Source organism: Lissotriton helveticus, chromosome 6 (genome assembly GCF_964261635.1).
Source record: "Lissotriton helveticus chromosome 6, aLisHel1.1, whole genome shotgun sequence".
Lineage (NCBI taxonomy): Eukaryota > Metazoa > Chordata > Amphibia > Caudata > Salamandridae > Lissotriton > Lissotriton helveticus.
The window spans coordinates 1,897,147,170-1,897,167,057 of NC_136067.1; the positions used below are offsets into that span (position 1 = coordinate 1,897,147,170).

Consider the following 19,888-nt stretch of genomic DNA (forward strand, 5'->3'; position numbering starts at 1 on the left):
CTTCATTTCCCATTGCCCATCTTCACGGGATGTGACACCATTGGATTTCCCATCACCCTTCTGCACAGGAAGTGACATCACTGTATTTCCCATCTTCGATCTGACAGAGGAAGTGACATAATTGGTTTCCTTCCCATGGTACCCTGTGATCCTCCCTTCCCCCAGCACCTATTTGGTGGCTGCAGCAGTGCGGATGCGCTGGGAACGCTTGTAGCAAGTGCGTCCGCAACTGTTTATGCCTGGACTACACCCAGTGCAAGGAATCCTGGTTCTTCTTCTATCCACCAATATTCTGCTGTGGTCCTCCATGCTCTTAACTCTGGACGCCGCTTGCCGCACTGCTGCCACACTGCAACACACAACATCAAAGGACAATTCACACGAGCCTCCTGCACTCTAAACCACTCCTGCACCAACAGCACCCCGATCACACAAACTAGCCACTCGTTCACTCTCATACAGACCAAACACTGCCCAGACAACACCCAACACTTGCCCGCATGCTCCTCAATACCCGCTTGCTCACGAAACACATGACAGAGATATAGGACCTACTGTGCACCCATGCTCCAGACCTGGTCTTTTTCACAGAAACATTGCTAAACATAACCTTGGCACCAGACGTCTCTACAGCCCTGCCCACCTGGTACAAGATCATTAGGCAAGACAGTCAGCGCACGCCTTAAGGAGTAGTTGCCATTATATTCAAAGATACCATCAGCTGCACCACTTACATGGACACCCCCATCAGCTACATGGAATACCTCACATCAAGATTTGCATTACAACCAACTTTTCTTTGGGCGGAACCGCCATATACAGACTACCAGGACCCCACACCAATTTTGCCAGTGACATCATGGAGTTTATCGCATCATCATCCTCATCAGCACCAGCACCTTTGTCCTTCTTAAAGCCCTTAACTTTCACCTAGAACACCACACTGACCAAAATCTCTACAGCCTTTCTAGAAAACCTTGCAAACCTTGGCCATATCCAGCATGTTACCAAACCCACCCACACCACTGGAGACTTATTGGACCCAATCAATTGTCTACTCAATCAGCAACATCACAGTTGACAAGTGAGCAACTATGACCTGGACAGACCACACCTTCGACAGTTTTATCATTCCCAACTTGCACTATCACATACTTACCACCACCCAAACCATTTGCTGCAGCTTGAAAAGAATTTCAGAAGAGGAGCAGCTTCCGCTCACTCAAAGCACACCAGCGATTTGCTGAAAGCCATCAAAAATTACAACATCTGGATCATCGCATGCATGACACCCTGGCCTGGCTCCCCTCAATTGCAACCCAAGAGCAAGAGTCTGATCACAGGCCAGCTGATACATAGTGGTACTCAGGGTCACATAACGTCACTGTAAGCAACTGAGGAGCAAATGAAGAACAAGTCCAGTAATCGCATATAAAAAAACCTCAATTCAGCCCTAAGATGCTTTTCCCAGCAGATACGGAACACCAAGCACACAGCTCTTCCACCTCACATCAACACTAACAACAGCAAGGAAATCTTCGCTATCATCAAATATTTCACTATGCCTACTGCCGCCTCCCGCAACATCGCCCGCCTCCCCCCACAAGACCTTTGCAACAAGTTCTCAGAATCCTTCTGTAACAAAATCAAATCAGTATACAGCAACTTTGACCCTCAACTCGACTCCATCACTATCACAACTCAACTTCCTATCATGGCTGATGAATTAAATCTGGCCTTGTGGCCTGCTGTCACCACAGTCGCAAATCACAGCTACCATATAGACTGCCCACTCGGGAGCTCCATCTGACCCTTGCCTCCAGTGTGCCTTTAACAGCAATCAGGGAATCACTAACACCCATCCTCAACACTTCCATCGACTAAGCCACATTCCCAGACACCTGGAAACATACCACGGTCATGTCCCTGCTAAAGAAATCATCTGTTGACCCAGCAAAGCTTTCCAACAATAGACCCATCTCCCAACCTACTATACCCAGCAAAGGTGTTAGAGAAACTAATCAACTAATGCCTTACCGACCACGTTAGCAACTACCAACTTCTCAACACCACACACCCTACATACAGGCCCAACCACAGTACAGAAACAACTCTCATTGTCACCACAGACGACAGTCACATGATCTTTGACAATGAGACACAACAGCCCTCTTTCTCCTGGACATACCTGCAGCATTTGACGTGGTCTCACACCCATCCTCATCAGGCACCTGCCCGAGATTTGGCATCCAATCAATCAATCAATCAATCAAGGCATTTATAGAGCGCACTACTCACCCGGAGAGTCTCAAGGCGCTTGGGGGGGGTGCCGCTACTGCTCGAACAGCCAGGTCTTGAGCTTCTTCCTGAAGGAGAGGTGGTCTTGGGTCAGGCGAAGGTCGGTCGGGAGGGTGTTCCAGGTCTTGGCGGCCAGGTAGGAGAAGGACCTTCCTCCTGTTGTTGCTCTTCGGATGCGGGGGACGGCGGCGAGGGCGTGGTTGGTCGATCGGAGGTGGCGTTTGGGAGCGTAGAAGTTGAGGCGGTTGTTGAGGTAGCTCGGGCCTTGGTCGTGTAGGGCTTTGTGTGCGTGGGTGAGGAGACGGAAGGTGATTCTCTTGTTGACGGGGAGCCAGTGCAGGTCTCTCAGATGTCCGGAGATGTGGCTGCGTCGGGGGATGTCGAGGATGAGTCTGGCTGAGGCGTTCTGGATCCGCTGGATCCAAGTACCCATTCCCAACTGGATCTGCTCCTTCTTAATGGATAGATCACGAAGTGTCCACCTGGGACCTTACTCCACAGAAACCAGCAAACTCATCTGAAGATGTCTCAAGCTCAACACAGACAAGACAGAAGTAGTGATCTTCAGCAAGAACACATCACGATGGGACATCAACTGGTGGCTGGCTGAACTGGGACCACATGCACACCCAGAACCCATTCCAAGGAACCTCTGAATAATCATCGACAACAAACTTGACATGACCGCCTAAGTCAACGCCATCACTGCATTCTGCTTCCACACCATAAAGATGCTGAGGAAGTTCTTCAAATAGCTGCCGAGCATCAGTCGAAAAACTGTCACTCATGACCTAGTCACCAGCAAGTTGGACGATGGGAACACCCTCCATGCCTGGATCACCAGGCAACTCACTAGAATACTACAAATCATCTAGAACTCACCAGCTAGACTCATCCTCAACCTCCCACTAAGAACTTACATCACACCACACCTCAGGGAACTACACTGGTTCCCAATATACAAACGCGCTCAATTCATCAAACTACTCTCACATGCATTCAAGTCACTACACAACTCCTTACCTGAACAGTTGGTATCTCCTCCAGCAACAACCCAGACACCTCCACTCCTCAGGACTCCTAAGGACACACACTCCACATATACACAGAACCAGATCAGGAGCATGGGCACCCTCTTAAATCATTGCTAAAGTATGGGATGACCCCCCACTCAACATCAGAGCCTCCCCCTCTTTTCTTGAATTTGGCATAAAGCTGCTGACCTGTGCTTTCAAATAACCAACCTACCATAGGCACGGCTAGGAACACACCTTCGCAGAGCCAGGAAACCATCCCGGGTGACAGTGCGTTTTACAAATACACATAACAATGTAATTATAGTATACTGTGCAACAAAATACAACACAGAATTAGAGGTAAATGCAATACTATGCAATGTACCAATACTAAGCAATGCAATATTATAGAACAAATAAAAACTGCAATATTCAAAACTATGCAGTGTTATGCAACTGTACCCTGCATAAATTTACTGTACATTGTTGTAAAGTGTAACAATATGCAATGCAAAATACTAACAAATGCAATAATACTTTTCAATACAACATTATGCAATGAAGTACTATTCAATGCAATATAGTGCAATGTAATGAAGGCTGATGTAATCCAATAGGATGCAGTGCCAGTCTGGTGTAATACTTTTATTGACGTAATATTTGTAATTATTGTTATTTTATAAAATCACTACTGGTGTCTGAGCCATTTATTCATGCACTCGCGATTTATCCAGACATCCACCCATGCAAGAACATGTTCATCTATGTACTCAACCATAATTATCTATACACTCTGTAACTTATTCATTCATCCATTATCCATCAAACTGAATACACGATCTCTCATTTATCTGCTTTTCACACCACACACATAGATCCTGTTAATCATTGAAGAAGCAAATTCAGTTAAAAAATAGCCAGACCTATGGGATTTGCTAAAACTTGTCCTCAGATGCAATATGAGAAATGAGCGTTAAAGTTCTCTACAGTCTACACGCTACAGTCCAAGAATAAAACATATACACAACGAACATACACACACAAGGAAAAGATGCTAATGTAGAACTGCATCCGGGATTAAACGTTTTTGTATTTTTTTTTTGTTGCAGAGTTTTATATAGCGCGAACTAGAACCGAACCGAATTATCAGAGCGCTTTACATAGCACCAGTTACGTTACAGGAGGACACACTTTCATTGTAGGTGATTTGCCCAGAATCACAGGGGGGTTTTGGCGTCGTTACCGAGACTCGAACCAAGTTCCCCAGGTCCGAGGTCGAGCGCCTTAGCCGTTAGGCCAACCCCTCTCCCCTATTTAATTTGCAACCTGTTGTGGACACATGCACAGGCACCGCCTCTATGTGCCGTGCAGAGAACATTTAACGCAGCTCCAAATGTAGAACAGCAAAAAAGATAGTTCGCAGGTCAGGCAATACTACAAATAAATCAGGTGCTAACCCGCTATGCCACCTAAATTCATGTTCACCCACTGTCGAACCTCAATGTTTGCACAACCATCAAACGACCTTGAGACATGCACACCCATCACCTCTCCCTGACATCTGCTATTTGTTCCCTCCAGATTCCTGCATAACCCTCGTCCAACCCCGAAACCTGCTAATTCCGCGTCCAAACTCAATACCTGTAAGCCTGCCGCCCCAGCTGGATAGCTGCACAACCCTGGCTCCACCGATACTGACACCACCCCTTATATGACCCAGGTTAGGTACCTGCACATTTTTGACACCACCCAGAAACCCGCACACCCCTCATCCCACCCAACACCTGTACGTCTTGTTCCAACTTAATATCTTCAAAATTCGTATGTCTTCCTCTAGTACAGTAAATCTACTTTCCTGCCACAGTGCCTGTGTCCCCCTCTCGCCCCACCTGATACACTTTGACCCCATGTCAACTGACGTTGTTTCCTAGCAGTTCCACATTTCCTCCTTTTCTCGAGATGCCGGATGACGCCCCAATGGGCACAATCAGTGTGGGTGTAGAGGAGTGATTGAGTAGGGGCTCAGCGCCTGTGCTGTTGTGGGTCTTATGCCAGGCAGGTGTTAAGATAGTCCATTGTCACGCAATCTCTCGATGCTCGTTTGTAAAGGACGCAGGTTTTCACATCCGGCGCAGGCGCATTGTGCTGACTAACAGCAGCACAGTCATCTCATCTTCTTCAACCTGCGCGCGCGCAGTGTACGCAGTGTACAAGAGGTGAATAAAATTAGGCCTCGAAAACATGGGCTTGCTAATATGCGTTCTAGAATTCCAATAGAAGCCCAGGTTAGATGTCATGCACATCTAACCTGGGCTTCTATTGGAATTCTGTAACGCATATTAGCAAGCCCATTATCGCCGTTTTAGCGGCAGTTTCCTGCCGCTAAAACGGCGATAATTTTAACGAGGTTCTTGCTAATATGCCCCATAATATTGTACTGCGTGCACAGTATTTCTATGTTAGATACACTACAGAGTTGTAGTACACTTACACTGCTGCGTAGACTTTACAGCACTGAATTAGGCCCCGGTGAACACAAGTCTATTTCTTTCGTTTTTTCAATATGGAACTCGACTACAATGAATATAACGGGGCTGCTACATAAAAGCATTCAGGAGTTTGGGAAGTCATACTACAGGAGTGTTTTCACACACTCTTACCTGTCTTTGGGGATCAGCACCATAGATCCTGGCCCCTATTTGTAAAGTGCAAAGAGGGCACAGCCATTTCTATTTGTACAATCTGCATATGAATATTCCATTCCATGCCAGTTTAGATTTTTGGGGTCTAATTCACAAAGGACTGTAAGAGTAAATATAAGAGTACTACTTTGAGAATATGCTCTTCAGTGTAAGACTCTCCTAAAGTTTACTACAGATATTGTAATATTCCTGTTCATCCCATATTAGCCAGCCTCTCCCGATCCTCTCAATCTGTCTGGATCCTAAAGCTTTTTCACACAAGGGGCAGCAGGTAACATTAAAATGTGGTGAGGTGAGGTGACACTTCACCCACGGGCGGTTGGAAAAAGATCTCCGCAAAGAGCCCATCTTTGAGGTGTAGCCCGTTGGGTATTGCACCGCCCACCCAACGAGGAGCATTGCCCATGATGAAGCATGACACCTGCAAGGGTGTGTGAGGCCACTATATCCAACAAAATGGATACCCACTGGATGGTTACCATTTAACCACCCTTAAATATCCACTTTCTTTGACCTACACCTGTACCCCAGGAACAACTAATGAATTAAATGGCATTTGATTATAAGTTCAAAAGTGGCCCTGTGGACCAGATAACTCTGGGTCAATGAGATGCTGTTCCCAGTCCTGGGCTTTCATTTAGCAAAGCAGTGCATTTGGGGATTTGTAGTCTTGAGTAAAATAAAGTGAACAATGCCTCCAACCCCAAACTATCACCAAACAAATCTGTACCTTGTCTGAGTTTTAGCCTTGCTTTATAGACTAGAAATGCAATTTTTGCTACCATGGGCTCAGCTGGTCATCGTATGCAAGCTTCGTATAAAATATAAATGTGTGTACTTATGTCAGAGAAAAAAGCACACGTGTACACCCCTCAAGTTTTCCAGGTCCAAGAGTAAATAGCTTATCCAGTTCGGGTTTTTGTTTTGCAATAAAGCACTTGTTGTACTTTTTATACCATTATAAAATCAACACTAAAACACAAAGAAAATGAAGCCAGAACCTGGACCAGATGGGCTACTCACCCATGGACCAAGGAAAATTGTTATGCGCTCTGCATCTGTGTGTTTATATCAGTACCTCGTCATAGCAGACCTCTTGTAGCCGTCAATGGCTGCAATTAAAGCCAGTGGCCAGAATCAATTCAACAATACAGAAACTGGAGCATTTACACACAGATAAACCACCTGCCCTTCAGAAAGAAACTTCTAAATGCATCTCATCTAACTCTCAACCTTCAACTTATAGCTCTAAATAACTAGGCCTGGCATTTTAGTCAACACGTTGCATTCTGGACTGTAGGTTTCACTGTCATCAGTGTATGTATGAGTTCCAGTGTCCTAGAATACAATTTCTGTTGGCTAAACAGCCAGGACTGACTGAAGATGCTACTCGTTTAAGGTGGCACTTGGAAGGCCTGCCATAGCCAGGAAGTACACAATATACCTTGTGCTGCAATGATGCCCTTAAAAATATGACTCTACGTCATGCTAAAGATGTAATGCTCAAGTCATGGGCTTTTCTTTTACAGATAATTGTTTATTTGCGTATTGGTTCAATTTAATCAATTGCAATGAAAAAGGACTATGTCTCCCAGAATGCATTTCGTTGTTAAACAAAATCTCAGGGCTGGAATGCTGAACCCTTGATGACATGAAGTCAGGGCACAAGTCGGGGGTACACGCAGGTACACAGCATCCACCCACTCTTTTTACAGGGTGGATGCCGGCCCCCCTGCCAAGAACTTTGGGCCCACAGAAATATGCTGAACTTGTCCAAGTGTCATATTCAGACACCGTGACACACGTCAGCAGGGCCTGTACGTTGTCTCCTTTGCATTTGCAGCAGCAAGGTGGAGGCAGGGAGGGAGCTGCTTTTTCACCTCCAGCTGGTCCAAGGTTAAGGAGCCATCAGGCCTCCTTTTCTTTGATTACCCTGACTGGAGGCGGCCTGGAACCTCACACTGAAATGCAACAGAGGGGAAACAAAGGCACACAGCTTGTTATCTCTTCACAAGTACTTAATAAAGGCAGCTTTTGCCTTTGTTCAGACCTTGCATACAAGAGATGCATGCACTGTAAGAATGTCAAGTGGGTTGGTCTGTCCAAGTATTTACACAAATAACAATTTCAATAGCACTATTTTATTTTATTTATAGTGCTACGCAACCCATTGCAGGGTGTCCGAGCTCTTTACGTAACATACACATTATACATTGACAATAAATCATGTACATGTGTAAATCAATGTACAAGGTGAGGTACATGAGAAAGGGTTACAAGGTTTAGGAGTCACATGTCCTTCATAGCTCACTGTGCTATTTTACAAGGAATATAATTTATGAACTGCAGGTAACAGAAGGAGCTCTGTGTTAAAAGCAGTAACTCATTTTACTATCTACATAAAATAAAAATCTGACATCTGCATATTATGTTTGATTTAAATCTGGGACTTCACAAAACACAGAACTCTTGAGCAAGTGCATTAACCTCCAGAGTTATCTCACCATTATTGCTATTCCCAGAGATTTACTGGGCACCTTTACAGCAGAGGCCTTAACCCATAAAATATTTTAAAATGCTGACTTTGCAACCAATTAAGCAGAACATATCTACTGCCATGCTTCTCCTTGTTGCCAATTTCTTTCTGATAGGGTTTAAAAACATAAATATATTAGTTGAGGGACAGATTTTGCGTCGCAGTTGCGCCACTTTTTTGGCACAACCACGACACCAAATCTCATAATGTGCTAAAATGTGCTCATTATATACCTGATAAACATGTATGAGGTCTTAATATCTGATGTGACTTCCTCTGATGTCACATCCAGTGAGGTCACTTCCTATTATGTCACGTGTTGTGACATCATGCGCTGTGATGGCACGTGTTTTGATTTCACTTGCTTACTGCCTAACCTTGTTAGTCCCCCCACTTCTTTTTTTAGGAAATGTGCCCTCCATGAAGACATCACATAGCCTTCTTAAGATACATCATGCAACAAGTTATCAATCAAGAGAAGGCATAAAAGTAGTTTGCAGCGCAATGCAACAGACAGCTTGTAAAATAATGAATTTGTTGATCCATCATCCACTTCTTCATTCACAGAAACCCTGTGCGGAGGCCAGCGCTAGAGTAAAGTGAGTGCCACGGTACCTGCGCTGCAGTTCTTGAGTGAGAAGGAGTCCACCGCAGCCAGGCTCCTGCCCCTGTTGGCGACGTACTCCACTGAGATCCGGAAGGGGTTTTCCAGGCGCCCCACCCTCCCTCGCAGCAGGGTCCACCTGGTATCATCCACGAGCAGGAGGAAAGAAGAGAGGGAGAACAGAGTGAGCATCAGCACCAGGGTACCAGGAGCAGACCTCAGCAAGCAGCACATCCAGCAACGCCCCGACATGCCGCCAGGTGGCGCCCGCACGTCACCACAAGCACAATGTCTCTCGATATTATAGCGCTTTGAATCCTTAATGGCTTAACGAGATGCAAATGTCAATCCACCAAATATTGAGGTGCATTTGAGGAGCAATGTTCCTGGCTCTGTGAGGAGGCTCAGAGGTCATGGCCCACTTGTTGAGCGCTGTGAAGCCCTACGCTGGCATCACCAGCGCCTCTGCGTGCAGCGAGTGAACTTTTCCTCTGAATGCGCCACAGACACACACTCCCAGTTATACACCGACTCCCTTAATTTATTCTGATGCGCTGAAATCATGGCCCCCGGGGGGTTTGCTTTGAACACTAATTTGCAGCCTCCCCTCGGGCAGACATGACATGCTCTCCCTGCCCCCGCCCGGGCGATTCCCACTTGTGACTCAGGCGCGGGGGGCGTCGGGGTGGGCGCGTGCAGCTTTCCTGCCTCGCCTGCTGGAAGCTGGCATTAACGCAAACACAATTACCTTCACCTCATTGCCCAGATTAGTTTGGTAGAAGCCGCATCCCGGCAGCTCACTGAGGCCCTAAGGCTTAATTTGTCTCCCCACTGATGTTTTTAACAATTGTCTCTAATAAGGAGGTTGAATAGAGAATGGGGAATGACTTACAGGCAAGGATGTAAAACCACTGCCAGGGCTTTAATTGGGTTCAATAAACTTGGCATGGGGGCTAGGGGGGTGAGGCGGAGAGGGAGGGTCCCTCAAAAGGGCGTAACCTATGTAAAACGGGCGTGGCTTAAACGTGTAAGCTTAAAATCTTTGCTGCCTGAATGTTACTTTGCTGCCTCTTTCTGTTATTGCATCCAAATAAATAATAGAACAAAAGGCACGCGCTTAAAAGATGCCCAGGCTATTGGGTTTGACAATGGTTGTTAGCTGCAGAAGATGAATGAGTAACAACAATGACTTTGTGGTAAGTAGTAGTGAAAATGCTTCAATCCTGTAATTATGATATTGTAAATAACTGAACCACTTAATTCGAAACGTTGAATAAAACTTTTTGTAAAATACTTTAATTGCATTTATTGTGGGCTTGAAAAAATGTCTAGGAGCTGGTAATACCTGGCAGCAGCTTCATCACTGCAGACCTGTTACATTTAGAGCCTAAGATTCGCTCTTCCCTCCATCCCTCCTGCCCCGCTGCGGGTCCCCATGGTGCCCCCCACCCCCCGCGTGCACTTTCATATCACTAGCAGGTGATGGTATCTTCTGATTGGCTCCTTCGTGGCAGCTTGAATACCAAATGAGTCTCTCCTGGTGCTTAATTTGTAGAAAAATAAGTGCCAGGGCTTTTGTTAGAAGGGCGCTGCAGCTTGCCTTGCACCTCACATTGCCCCTGCCAGCGCTGCTAATGATAGTACCAACATATCCCCTGACCATCATACTCATGCAAGTGTGATAATTCGGGCTATTTCAGACCCCCAAAACTAAAAAGAATGGCTTGGGCGGCAAGTAATAGTCATTTTAATGTATATTGAATTAATCATTTACTGTTGTTGTGGTCATCTCTAAATTAGCCAGCCACCTTGTAGCAGACTGTGACACGCGTTTAAGTGTTGATGCCGAGCTCAAATTAAGCACTGCTCTCCAAGGTTACATCAAAGGCTGGTTGGTGATGGCTGGTAGTGCCCTGAGTGAAGACTTTTTTTCACAGCCAGGCTGAGAGAAAAATTTGAGAGCCCAATAGGCACCCATCTCAGCACCTGTTTATTAATACTGTCTGTGCGTGGCACTGGCAGGAGCCGTCTCACTTAACCCCTTAGCTGCGGTGGCTATTCCGCCGCAGCGCTAAGGGGAGGCGGGGCCGCGCGGCGCTCCCGTACTCATGACGGAACTGCTCCGTCACGGCCCTCGGGTGAGCTGTGCTTGTGACGGAATGGTTCCGTCACGGCCCCGCCCGCTCTTTAGAACGTCAGCGCAGGCGCGGAATTCGCGCCGCGCAGGCGGGGTGAGCGGGCCGTGACGGAACCGTTCCGTCACCAGCACAGCCCACCCGAGGCTCGTGACGGAAAGGTTCCGTCACAAGCACGCAAAGGGTTAAAGTCCACTCCATGGCTATGAAGGGATCTAGTGGGTTTTACACATTTTGTGTTCTGATTCAGTAATATTTTCAGATGCAGCAGAGCTGCTCTTTTAGATTTGTATGAAATTGTGATAATGGGGTCTGGCCCCAAAAAGCTGGTATGGTCAGTACTTTAAATGGATATATAGAAGTGCAGGTACTCACTGTCGGGAGTACTTGTTTGCTGATGAAAAGTGCCGGTACTCTCCCATTAAAAGTATTGTATCAGTGCTGAAAAGTGCCGGTACTCTCCCATTAAAAGTATTGTATCAGTGCTGACAAGTGCCGGTACTCTCCCATTAAAAGTATTGTATCAGTGCTTAAAAGTGCCGGTACTCTCCCATTAAAAGTATTGTATCAGTGCTGAAAAGTGCCGGTACTCTCCCATTAAAAGTATTGTATCAGTGCTGAAAAGTGCCGGTACTCTCCCATTAAAAGTATTGTATCAGTGCTGACAAGTGCCGGTACTCTCCCATTAAAAGTATTGTATCAGTGCTGAAAAGTGCCGGTACTCTCCCATTAAAAGTATTGTATCAGTGCTGAAAAGTGCAGGTACTCTCCCATTAAAAGTATTGTATCAGTGCTGAAAAGTGCCGGTACTCTCCCATTAAAAGTATTGTATCAGTGCTGAAAAGTGCCGGTACTCTCCCATTAAAAGTATTGTATCAGTGCTGAAAAGTGCCGGTACTCTCCCATTAAAAGTATTGTATCAGTGCTGAAAAGTGCCGGTACTCTCCCATTAAAAGTATTGTATCAGTGCTGACAAGTGTTGGTACTCCTCCCTCCAAATCTAAGAAGTGGAGGTTCTCTGTACTGGACAGTACTAGCTCATTTAAAGCACACTGGGTATGGTCCTTCTGCGAAACCCTCGCTGCGGGCTGCCCCGCTATTGTGAGGTCATGGATTTGTCCCAAAAGTTAAATAAGTTTGAGAGTAAAATAAAAGCGTTGTGCAGACCAGATTATTACAAAGTACCTTCATCTATGTCTCTTCTTCGTGCGTCGCACACTAGCCCTGAAGGCAACAATATGCACTAGCACCAGCACCGTGGATGGACATTTGGGAGCTGGACAGCCAATCAGAATGCTCCATTTCCTGGCTATAACTACAATTACAGTCCTGCTTAGGAATTTTCTGTGGCTTCAAACTCACAGTGGTGATGGGTGGGATGCTTGTTCATAGAATAATCACTGGCAATCGTGAGGTAGCATTCCAAGCCATCGTTTTGCACTCTAGACAGAGGTCTGCCTTATGCAAATCAGTACTGACCCTGCTCATCATGGGAACAATCCATACCAAAATATTAGGTAAGGACCCCTCCAGAGGGGACTACAGCAACCAGGGTCAAAGTGGCCCATAGGACAAATCTGGCAATGTGCAATGGGCTGCCTGACAGATGGGTGAATGGGCTGTTTTTTATAGCGGTTGGTGGGCTTGTTTTATGGTCTCCATGGCCTGCTAGGACGGTTTTTATTGTTGATTTCCCTGATATTAACTCAAATCTTGTCAGCAGCAGCAGAGATGCGTACAGTCTCCCTTTCCTTGAAAAAAAACCATACATCATCTTTACAATTATAAGATTGGTCTGATACTCAAATGTGGGCCCCTTTTTTAGCTATCTTGGGCCGTACTAGACAAAGTGCCCCGGGGGCGCAACAGGCATTAGCTTCCGCTTTGCAAACCGCCGGAGCACTTTGGTATTGGAGAAGGGGCGGCAGACTCTTGTGCGGCCCCTTCAGTAATACTGAAAGCGCTGGCGCACATACAGCAACAGCACTTTCTCAAGAGGACGTTCCATCATTTGCATGGGGGTGTGCCCCATGTAGATGAGGGCATCCCCTTGCCTCTGCGCCCGTGACGTATTATAGACGTGGGCTTAGAGGCAAAGAGGCTCTCAGGAGGCACGCTGACAGCGCGCCACCTAAAAGGTAGCAGCCATCTTTGAAGGTTGGAAAAGGAGTCCTACAGTACCCCAGACATCCTCTTGCAGGTGGGTGCACTCACTGCACCTACCTGCAAGGGCATCCCTTATCCCCTTTAAAAGTGGGGCGGATTGCCGCCCGCACAGTGAAACACGGAGCGGCTGCTTCAAATCTACTCCGTATGTCACAGGAATGCGCTGCCCTGGGGGCAGCACGAGTTCAGGGATGCCCTGGGGGCAGTGCATTCTATGTAATAGGGCGCATTGTCCCTGTTTGCGCCCGTGCACCTGTTTACACCAGGGTTCAAACAGGGAAAGTGCATCATATACATAATAGGGTCCCTGGTTTGTTTATGGGGGGCACTTTTATTTTGGTGTCCGGTCCTATTTTTTGTCCCAGTCCGAGACTGCAAGCAACCCAAGACCTTTTTCGATTTCTGTGGCTGCCAACGTAATGTCCCTTGGAATTATTAACTGTTAATGACCCCCTCCCCAACTATACAGCACCCGGCCTCACCTTCAGCTTAGGTCCATAATTACAGATGCGGGTATTTAACATACGTTATTGCTCACAGATGCTGGCGCCACATCATACATATTAATAAAACACAGTTCTTAAATTAGCACACATCTGGGACATGCAAGCTGCAGTGGGCCTTAGGCAGAGTCTGAGCACGCCTGAAATATTTACAGCTCACATTTCCAAGTGTGGCCCTTTATCCATGCTGCTGAGGTCTGTGTGTAATATACAATCCTCACAGACTGCTCAAATGTGAAACATTTCTCAAGGTGGGTAATAGCAGAACCATCACAATTATGTCATTCTGTGGCCAAAAATTTTTCCACATAATAATGGATTTACAGCATTTGGCACCATCTGCTGCATAATTTGCCATTTTCGACAGAAAATGTTTCTCCCCAGAGGGATCAAAATGAAAACATTGTTTTAAAAAGTGCCACGTGGTGGCACACGGGGGCAGACCCTCTGCAAAGTTTAACTGGCAACCAATTAGATGCTGATGATTGTAATCTGGTGTTAGGGTGGCACTAATGCGGTGCACCCTTTGCACAGACTAAATTAATATGGGTCACGTGACAAAACAGTGAAAATGATAAACTATCGAGAGGCCCCAGGGTACCACTTCCCTCTCTCCTCTCTTACCGCCATGGTCACTAAATACTTAGCTGGGCGGCTACCATGGCGGTGGTGTCACCTCGCACTAGCATTTGCCTGGCGGTGGCGTCTACCTTCATGGGGCTCGGCGTTGCGCGGGGTCCCTGATCGTAATCTCAAGACTGAGTGAACCCCCTGTAGCCAGAACACTCTCCTCAGGCTGTGCCACACTGACAGATATTCTACAGTTTGCCAGCTAAGTTTCAATCTTGGCGGCGCCCAATAGGTACGGCAGCATTGAGGAGGATTATGCTGGGCAGCCTCAGGCCCCACCCGGAGCTCAATTCACAGCGTCCAGTACAGCCGCCATCTTGGCCTGTTAGCGTCCACTCCTCAACATCCAAGATATCCCCACATCAATCCACTCCTTCACCCACTCACTCTTTCCAGCCTTCCTGTGCGGAAATCTCGACAGAAACCCCTCATCGCTGCATCTTGGAAGGAAAGGGCTCTGAACCTGGTCTCATCCAGACCCCATGCCTTAGGCATGAGCTCATCACCCCCAAACCTGCCTATCAGTCACTCTCTTACCATCTTCATGCACAATGAACCTACCCACGGTCACTCCTCTGGACCTCATAAAGCTCCATATTAACCGCACTGGGCAGATCATTGCCATGCATGCTGAAGGGATCAGGAGCTCTTTCCTCTTCTCCTTCTGATCTATCTGACACCAAATGAAACGTATGTATTCCCTTATCTCCATGTCCTCCTACGGATGTATGTCATTACGACGCAGTGTTTACACTGCGCTACCATTACAACGCAGTTATCACAACGCAAGTCATTACGACTTGCGCTGTAGGCGCTGGACTTAGGAATAGTATGATTTACTATTCCAACTCCGGCCTACGTACAGTAGGGAAGGTGTTGGAATAGGAAATCATACTATTCCTTAGTATATAGCGCCATCCAGCGCAAGTCATTGTAACGACTTGCGTTCTGATGACCGCGTCGTAATAGTAGTGCGGTGTAAACACCGCGTTGTAATGGTCGTCTCCCCCTTCAACAACAAACCACAGTGGGTATTTGCCCCACCACTTCTGACAATCTAAATGGCCACACGAAAATCACCAAAAATATCACCCTGAACAACTTAAACTCCCTGGCGGATGCACAGGCAGGTTTCACCCCGCCTATTGCAACCTTCAGGATTTCAGCCTCCTCTTTCGTCATTCCTTCTGCCATTGACTCCGGTCCATCCCCTAAGATTGTCTTTCCTAGTTTGTCCCCTCAAGGTGCATAACCATAAAAAACTTTTCATGGGAGGCAACCCCCATCAGTTTCCCTGAAATGGTCAAAGGCACTAGGCCTTTCTACCTAACATATCAAAAAATATCTTAGTTTGCATCGCCTGTCCATCAATCCCTGCTTTTGATTGCTTCTCTTCTTGGCCCCTGACTGCACAAACTCCATCCAAGTCACCTTGCACATTCTCCTCATTGCCCCATCTAAAGACCTCTTGGCTAACCGCAGCACTCTCACTGACTAATCGCCCACATTTTCGGTGGTACTGGAGTCACAAGCAGGTACACTCTTTGGGTACACTTCTCTTTTTTCTGATTGGATGCACTGGCATATAAGCATTGGGAAGTATTTCCGAACACCAACAGTGCATTAGCTCTGCCCCTTAAATGTGGTACGAATGGTTAATTCCAAATGGCATGCCTGACTTAGGGGCATATTAACAAGGCGGTGATATAAAATTATCGCCGCTTTTGCGGCCATTTTCGGCTGAAAAGCGGCGATAATTTTATCGCCTTATCAGCAAAGACACGCTATCGCTTGTTTTGCTGATTCTGCTCCCGTTTCCAGCACGCCTAACTTCACATCGCTAATGAGATGCAAAGTAGGCGTGTCTGTGGAAACAACACAGGTAAATATCACAAAGGCAGCATCGCGATATTTACAATGCGGGAAGCGATTATTTTAATCGCGCTAAGTATGCAGGATTTAACGTCTGTTAAATTCCTGACTAAGGCATACTTAACATGGGAGGTGGATTCAAGTAATACGACCACAGGGTCGTATTATCAAGCATATTGCTGTTTTCCATGGAACATCGCTGATAAACCAGCGATGTTTCATGGAAAAGGGCGCTATCGCTGGAATATTCATCGCCATGGCGCTAAACGTTGTTAATACAACGCTAGCCTGGCGAAATATTCCAGCGATAGAAAATAATGCGGTATGCAAGGTGCCTGTTGCAAATATGCCCCTTAGTTAGGCCACAGTATTATGGAATAGACTGTGTATCAGTGGCATAAAGGTTATGTCACATCTGAGCTGCCTTGTGGCTGTATATTCCCCACAAGAGTTACTCAAAAACTTGATACCAGGGCTGAGACTGCACTCTGCCATGCTGGAAGCAGATTTTGAAGCTAGCATTTGTCAAAGTAAACTATTTGGACATATTGAAAGGGCTCTCTTTCACATTAGCTAAGGCATCCATTAGTGGTGCCATAAAGCCCACAAGGCCTTGGTGCACAATATATAACATGTCACACACGGAATTGGTATTTCTATGCTGAAAAGTGTTTCAAAAGTGATGTTTACTGTCTTAAAGCGAGCTGCCAGCCTTTCCCTTTTTTCCTAAGTCTTTCTTAAGTTTAAAAGTCACTTCTTAATAAGATGACTCACGAAATATCTAGATAAATCATCTTTACTGCCTTGTGATATTTATCAAAAGTCTAATTCATTGGTGAACATATATTTTAGTAAATTGATATGTCCAACGATATTAATTTGTATACAAGTTATTGATCTCTGCCTGAGACTAGACTGTCCCTAGACGGATTATTCTAGGTTCCCTCCATAACAGTGAGAATAATCAGATTTGTCCACCTTTTCTAAAAGATGTGAAATGGCTCTCAGATGAGAACACTTGGCCTGCCAGCATTTATCCAGGAGAAGGTGGGAGAGAGGGGAGTCAATAACAGGAGCATGCACTCCTAGTTATCTTGCAGTGTGAGGGGGAAAACACAGATGAGCTTCAAAGAACAGACAGAAACCCCAGTAGTCAATATGCATGAACCAAACAGTGCTTTGGTATGGTGTTGTCTTTGATGCTTTTCTGACTCTTCTCACCCCAGGAAATGCATTTGGCCCAAAATCCTTGAAGTTGCCCCTTACAGTTAGGGCACCTTAGGGGTTGCCAGTAGGGAGATATTTCAGCAACCTTGGAAATTTGGGATGGTATTTAGGTTGAGACCCTGCAGCAGGGGCAGATAATTGTGTTTCCTCCTGGAACTTGTGGCCAAAAGTGCTGCTTGAGTTTGAGAGCATTTGAGTGCTTTATCCTAACCTGCTGCCCCAGTTAGTGTGAGGCAGTGAAATTTGCTGTTACTTGCTTTTTGTTTTTGGTGCAAGGGTTGCCTCCAGTGGCTCTTCTTGCTAATGCAGGTAAGATAATATTGGGCCCCATGCATCAAACCAAAAACCGGTCGCAAACGGGCAGATTCTCAGAATCCGCCCCTTTGCCACCGGAATTTATGCATTTGGGATGCATCATCCCAAATGCAAAAATCGCAATTTAAGGAATCTCTAAATTGCGATTCCTTAAATTGCGATTGCATTTAAGGAATCTCAAATTGAGATTCCTTAAATGCAATGCATGAAAGTTAAAAACGTAGCAATTTCGCTAATAGGAGTAGCAAATTACCATGAAGTTGAGCGTCATGGTAATTTGCAAAAACTTTGAAAAATGCACTTTTGTGCATTTTTCAAAGTTTCATATTGCGCACACACATGCCCTTAGGGCATGTGTGTGTGCAACATATGTGCAGAGATCAATTTCAGGGGTGCAACTGGGTGTCATTTTGACACCCTTGCACCCTTGAAATTGCATGAGGAATTTGCGAGTACCTACTGGTACTCGCAAATTGTTCATGCAATCTCCAATTCATTCCTATGGGCCTGTAGGCCCATAGGAATGAATGGGACAGCATTCCTTAATTGCGACTAGCAATTTGCGAGTAGCAATTAAGGAATGTTTAGGAATCGCTATTTTTATAGCGATTCTTACATGCATAGGCTTTTGCAATTCCTAAATAGCGATTCCTTAAAAATCGCTATTTAGGAATCGCAAAAGCCTACGTTGATGCATGTGCCAGATTGACTTTTACACCCCATTTTTTCCTATCTGCGATTTTTTTTACATTTGATTCAAAAATTAAAATCTCCTGATCCCTGTACCCAATATTTTTCATTTTGGTCTTGCTGTAACTATTTTAAAAAGGTCCTCCTTTTACTTAATTAGCTTTGGAAATTTACTAGTTGGCTTTTCACTGAGGAATACGTCGCAGTCTCACCGGTTCATATTCCGGATTCCACAGTTATATCTTCCAAAGCCACATTAACTGATGTACAAATTAGCCAAGCCAGATAGGATATAAGTAATTTTATTTAGGACTGGCTATAAATATCTGACACCTTCCAGTAAAATACTAACGTGCCAGGTCAGACCATATTAACGGGTGCTCCATGGGAGTAAATGAAAGATCATTTTAGCAAGCATATTGAGGGTGAGGCCTGCATAGCTCAAAGCTGGCCAGAGCAGAGGTCAAATGAAATCACATCCCAAAAGAAGCACACTCTTACAATTTATCATGGCACCTGGGATTATCTATACTAACCTAGACGGCCACAGGCTTTGCTCACTTGCTTATGCCTAGAGTGTACTGGAGGAAACCCAGGAGCAGCTGGCATTGACATGGCCCCTTCCTACAGCTTTTCTACCTGTGAGGGACCAAAATGTTGCTAGTGGCACAGCCTTCTCCCAGACTCACTATTGGGCACATGCATCAACCTATTTAGGAAGTGCAAACGGTGCGAATCGGTAAATTCGGCCGTTTGCGCTTCCTAAATACGTTTTTGGGATGCATGAAACAATGTTTCAAAATTCGCTTTTTTTTGCATTTCCTAAAAATGCAAATGCATTTAAGGAATCGCATTTGTGCGATTCCTTAAATGCAATGCATCAATTTTTAAAAAAATGCGAATTTTGAAATAGGAAGTGCAAATTAACACGAGGTTGACCCTTGTGTTAATTTGCGAATTTCTTTAAAAAAGCAAAAAAATGCATTTTTTAAACTTTCATGTTACAGACACACATGTCCTTAGGACATGTGTGTGTGAAACATGCACTTTAAAATACATTTCAGGGGTGCAGGGGGGGGGGTCCTTTGGACCCCCCTCTGCACCCTTGCAATGCATCAACAAATTGCGAGTTCCAAAAAAAAATGCAAAACGGCATTGATTCCTATGGGCCTCTAGGCCCATAGGAATCAATGT

The 19,888-nt window shown here is 45.6% G+C and overlaps 1 protein-coding gene across 1 annotated transcript in view; it reads right to left on the reverse strand.

Annotated features, from left to right (window-relative positions):
• The window catches only part of ALK (ALK receptor tyrosine kinase), a 2,452,973-nt gene that overhangs the window by 832,423 nt on the left and 1,600,662 nt on the right, over window positions 1-19,888 (reverse strand). The window contains exon 6 of the mRNA XM_078647129.1: window positions 9,168-9,295. Coding sequence (XP_078503255.1) covers window positions 9,168-9,295 — 128 coding nt within the window. The remainder of the gene's footprint in view (window positions 1-9,167; window positions 9,296-19,888) is intronic.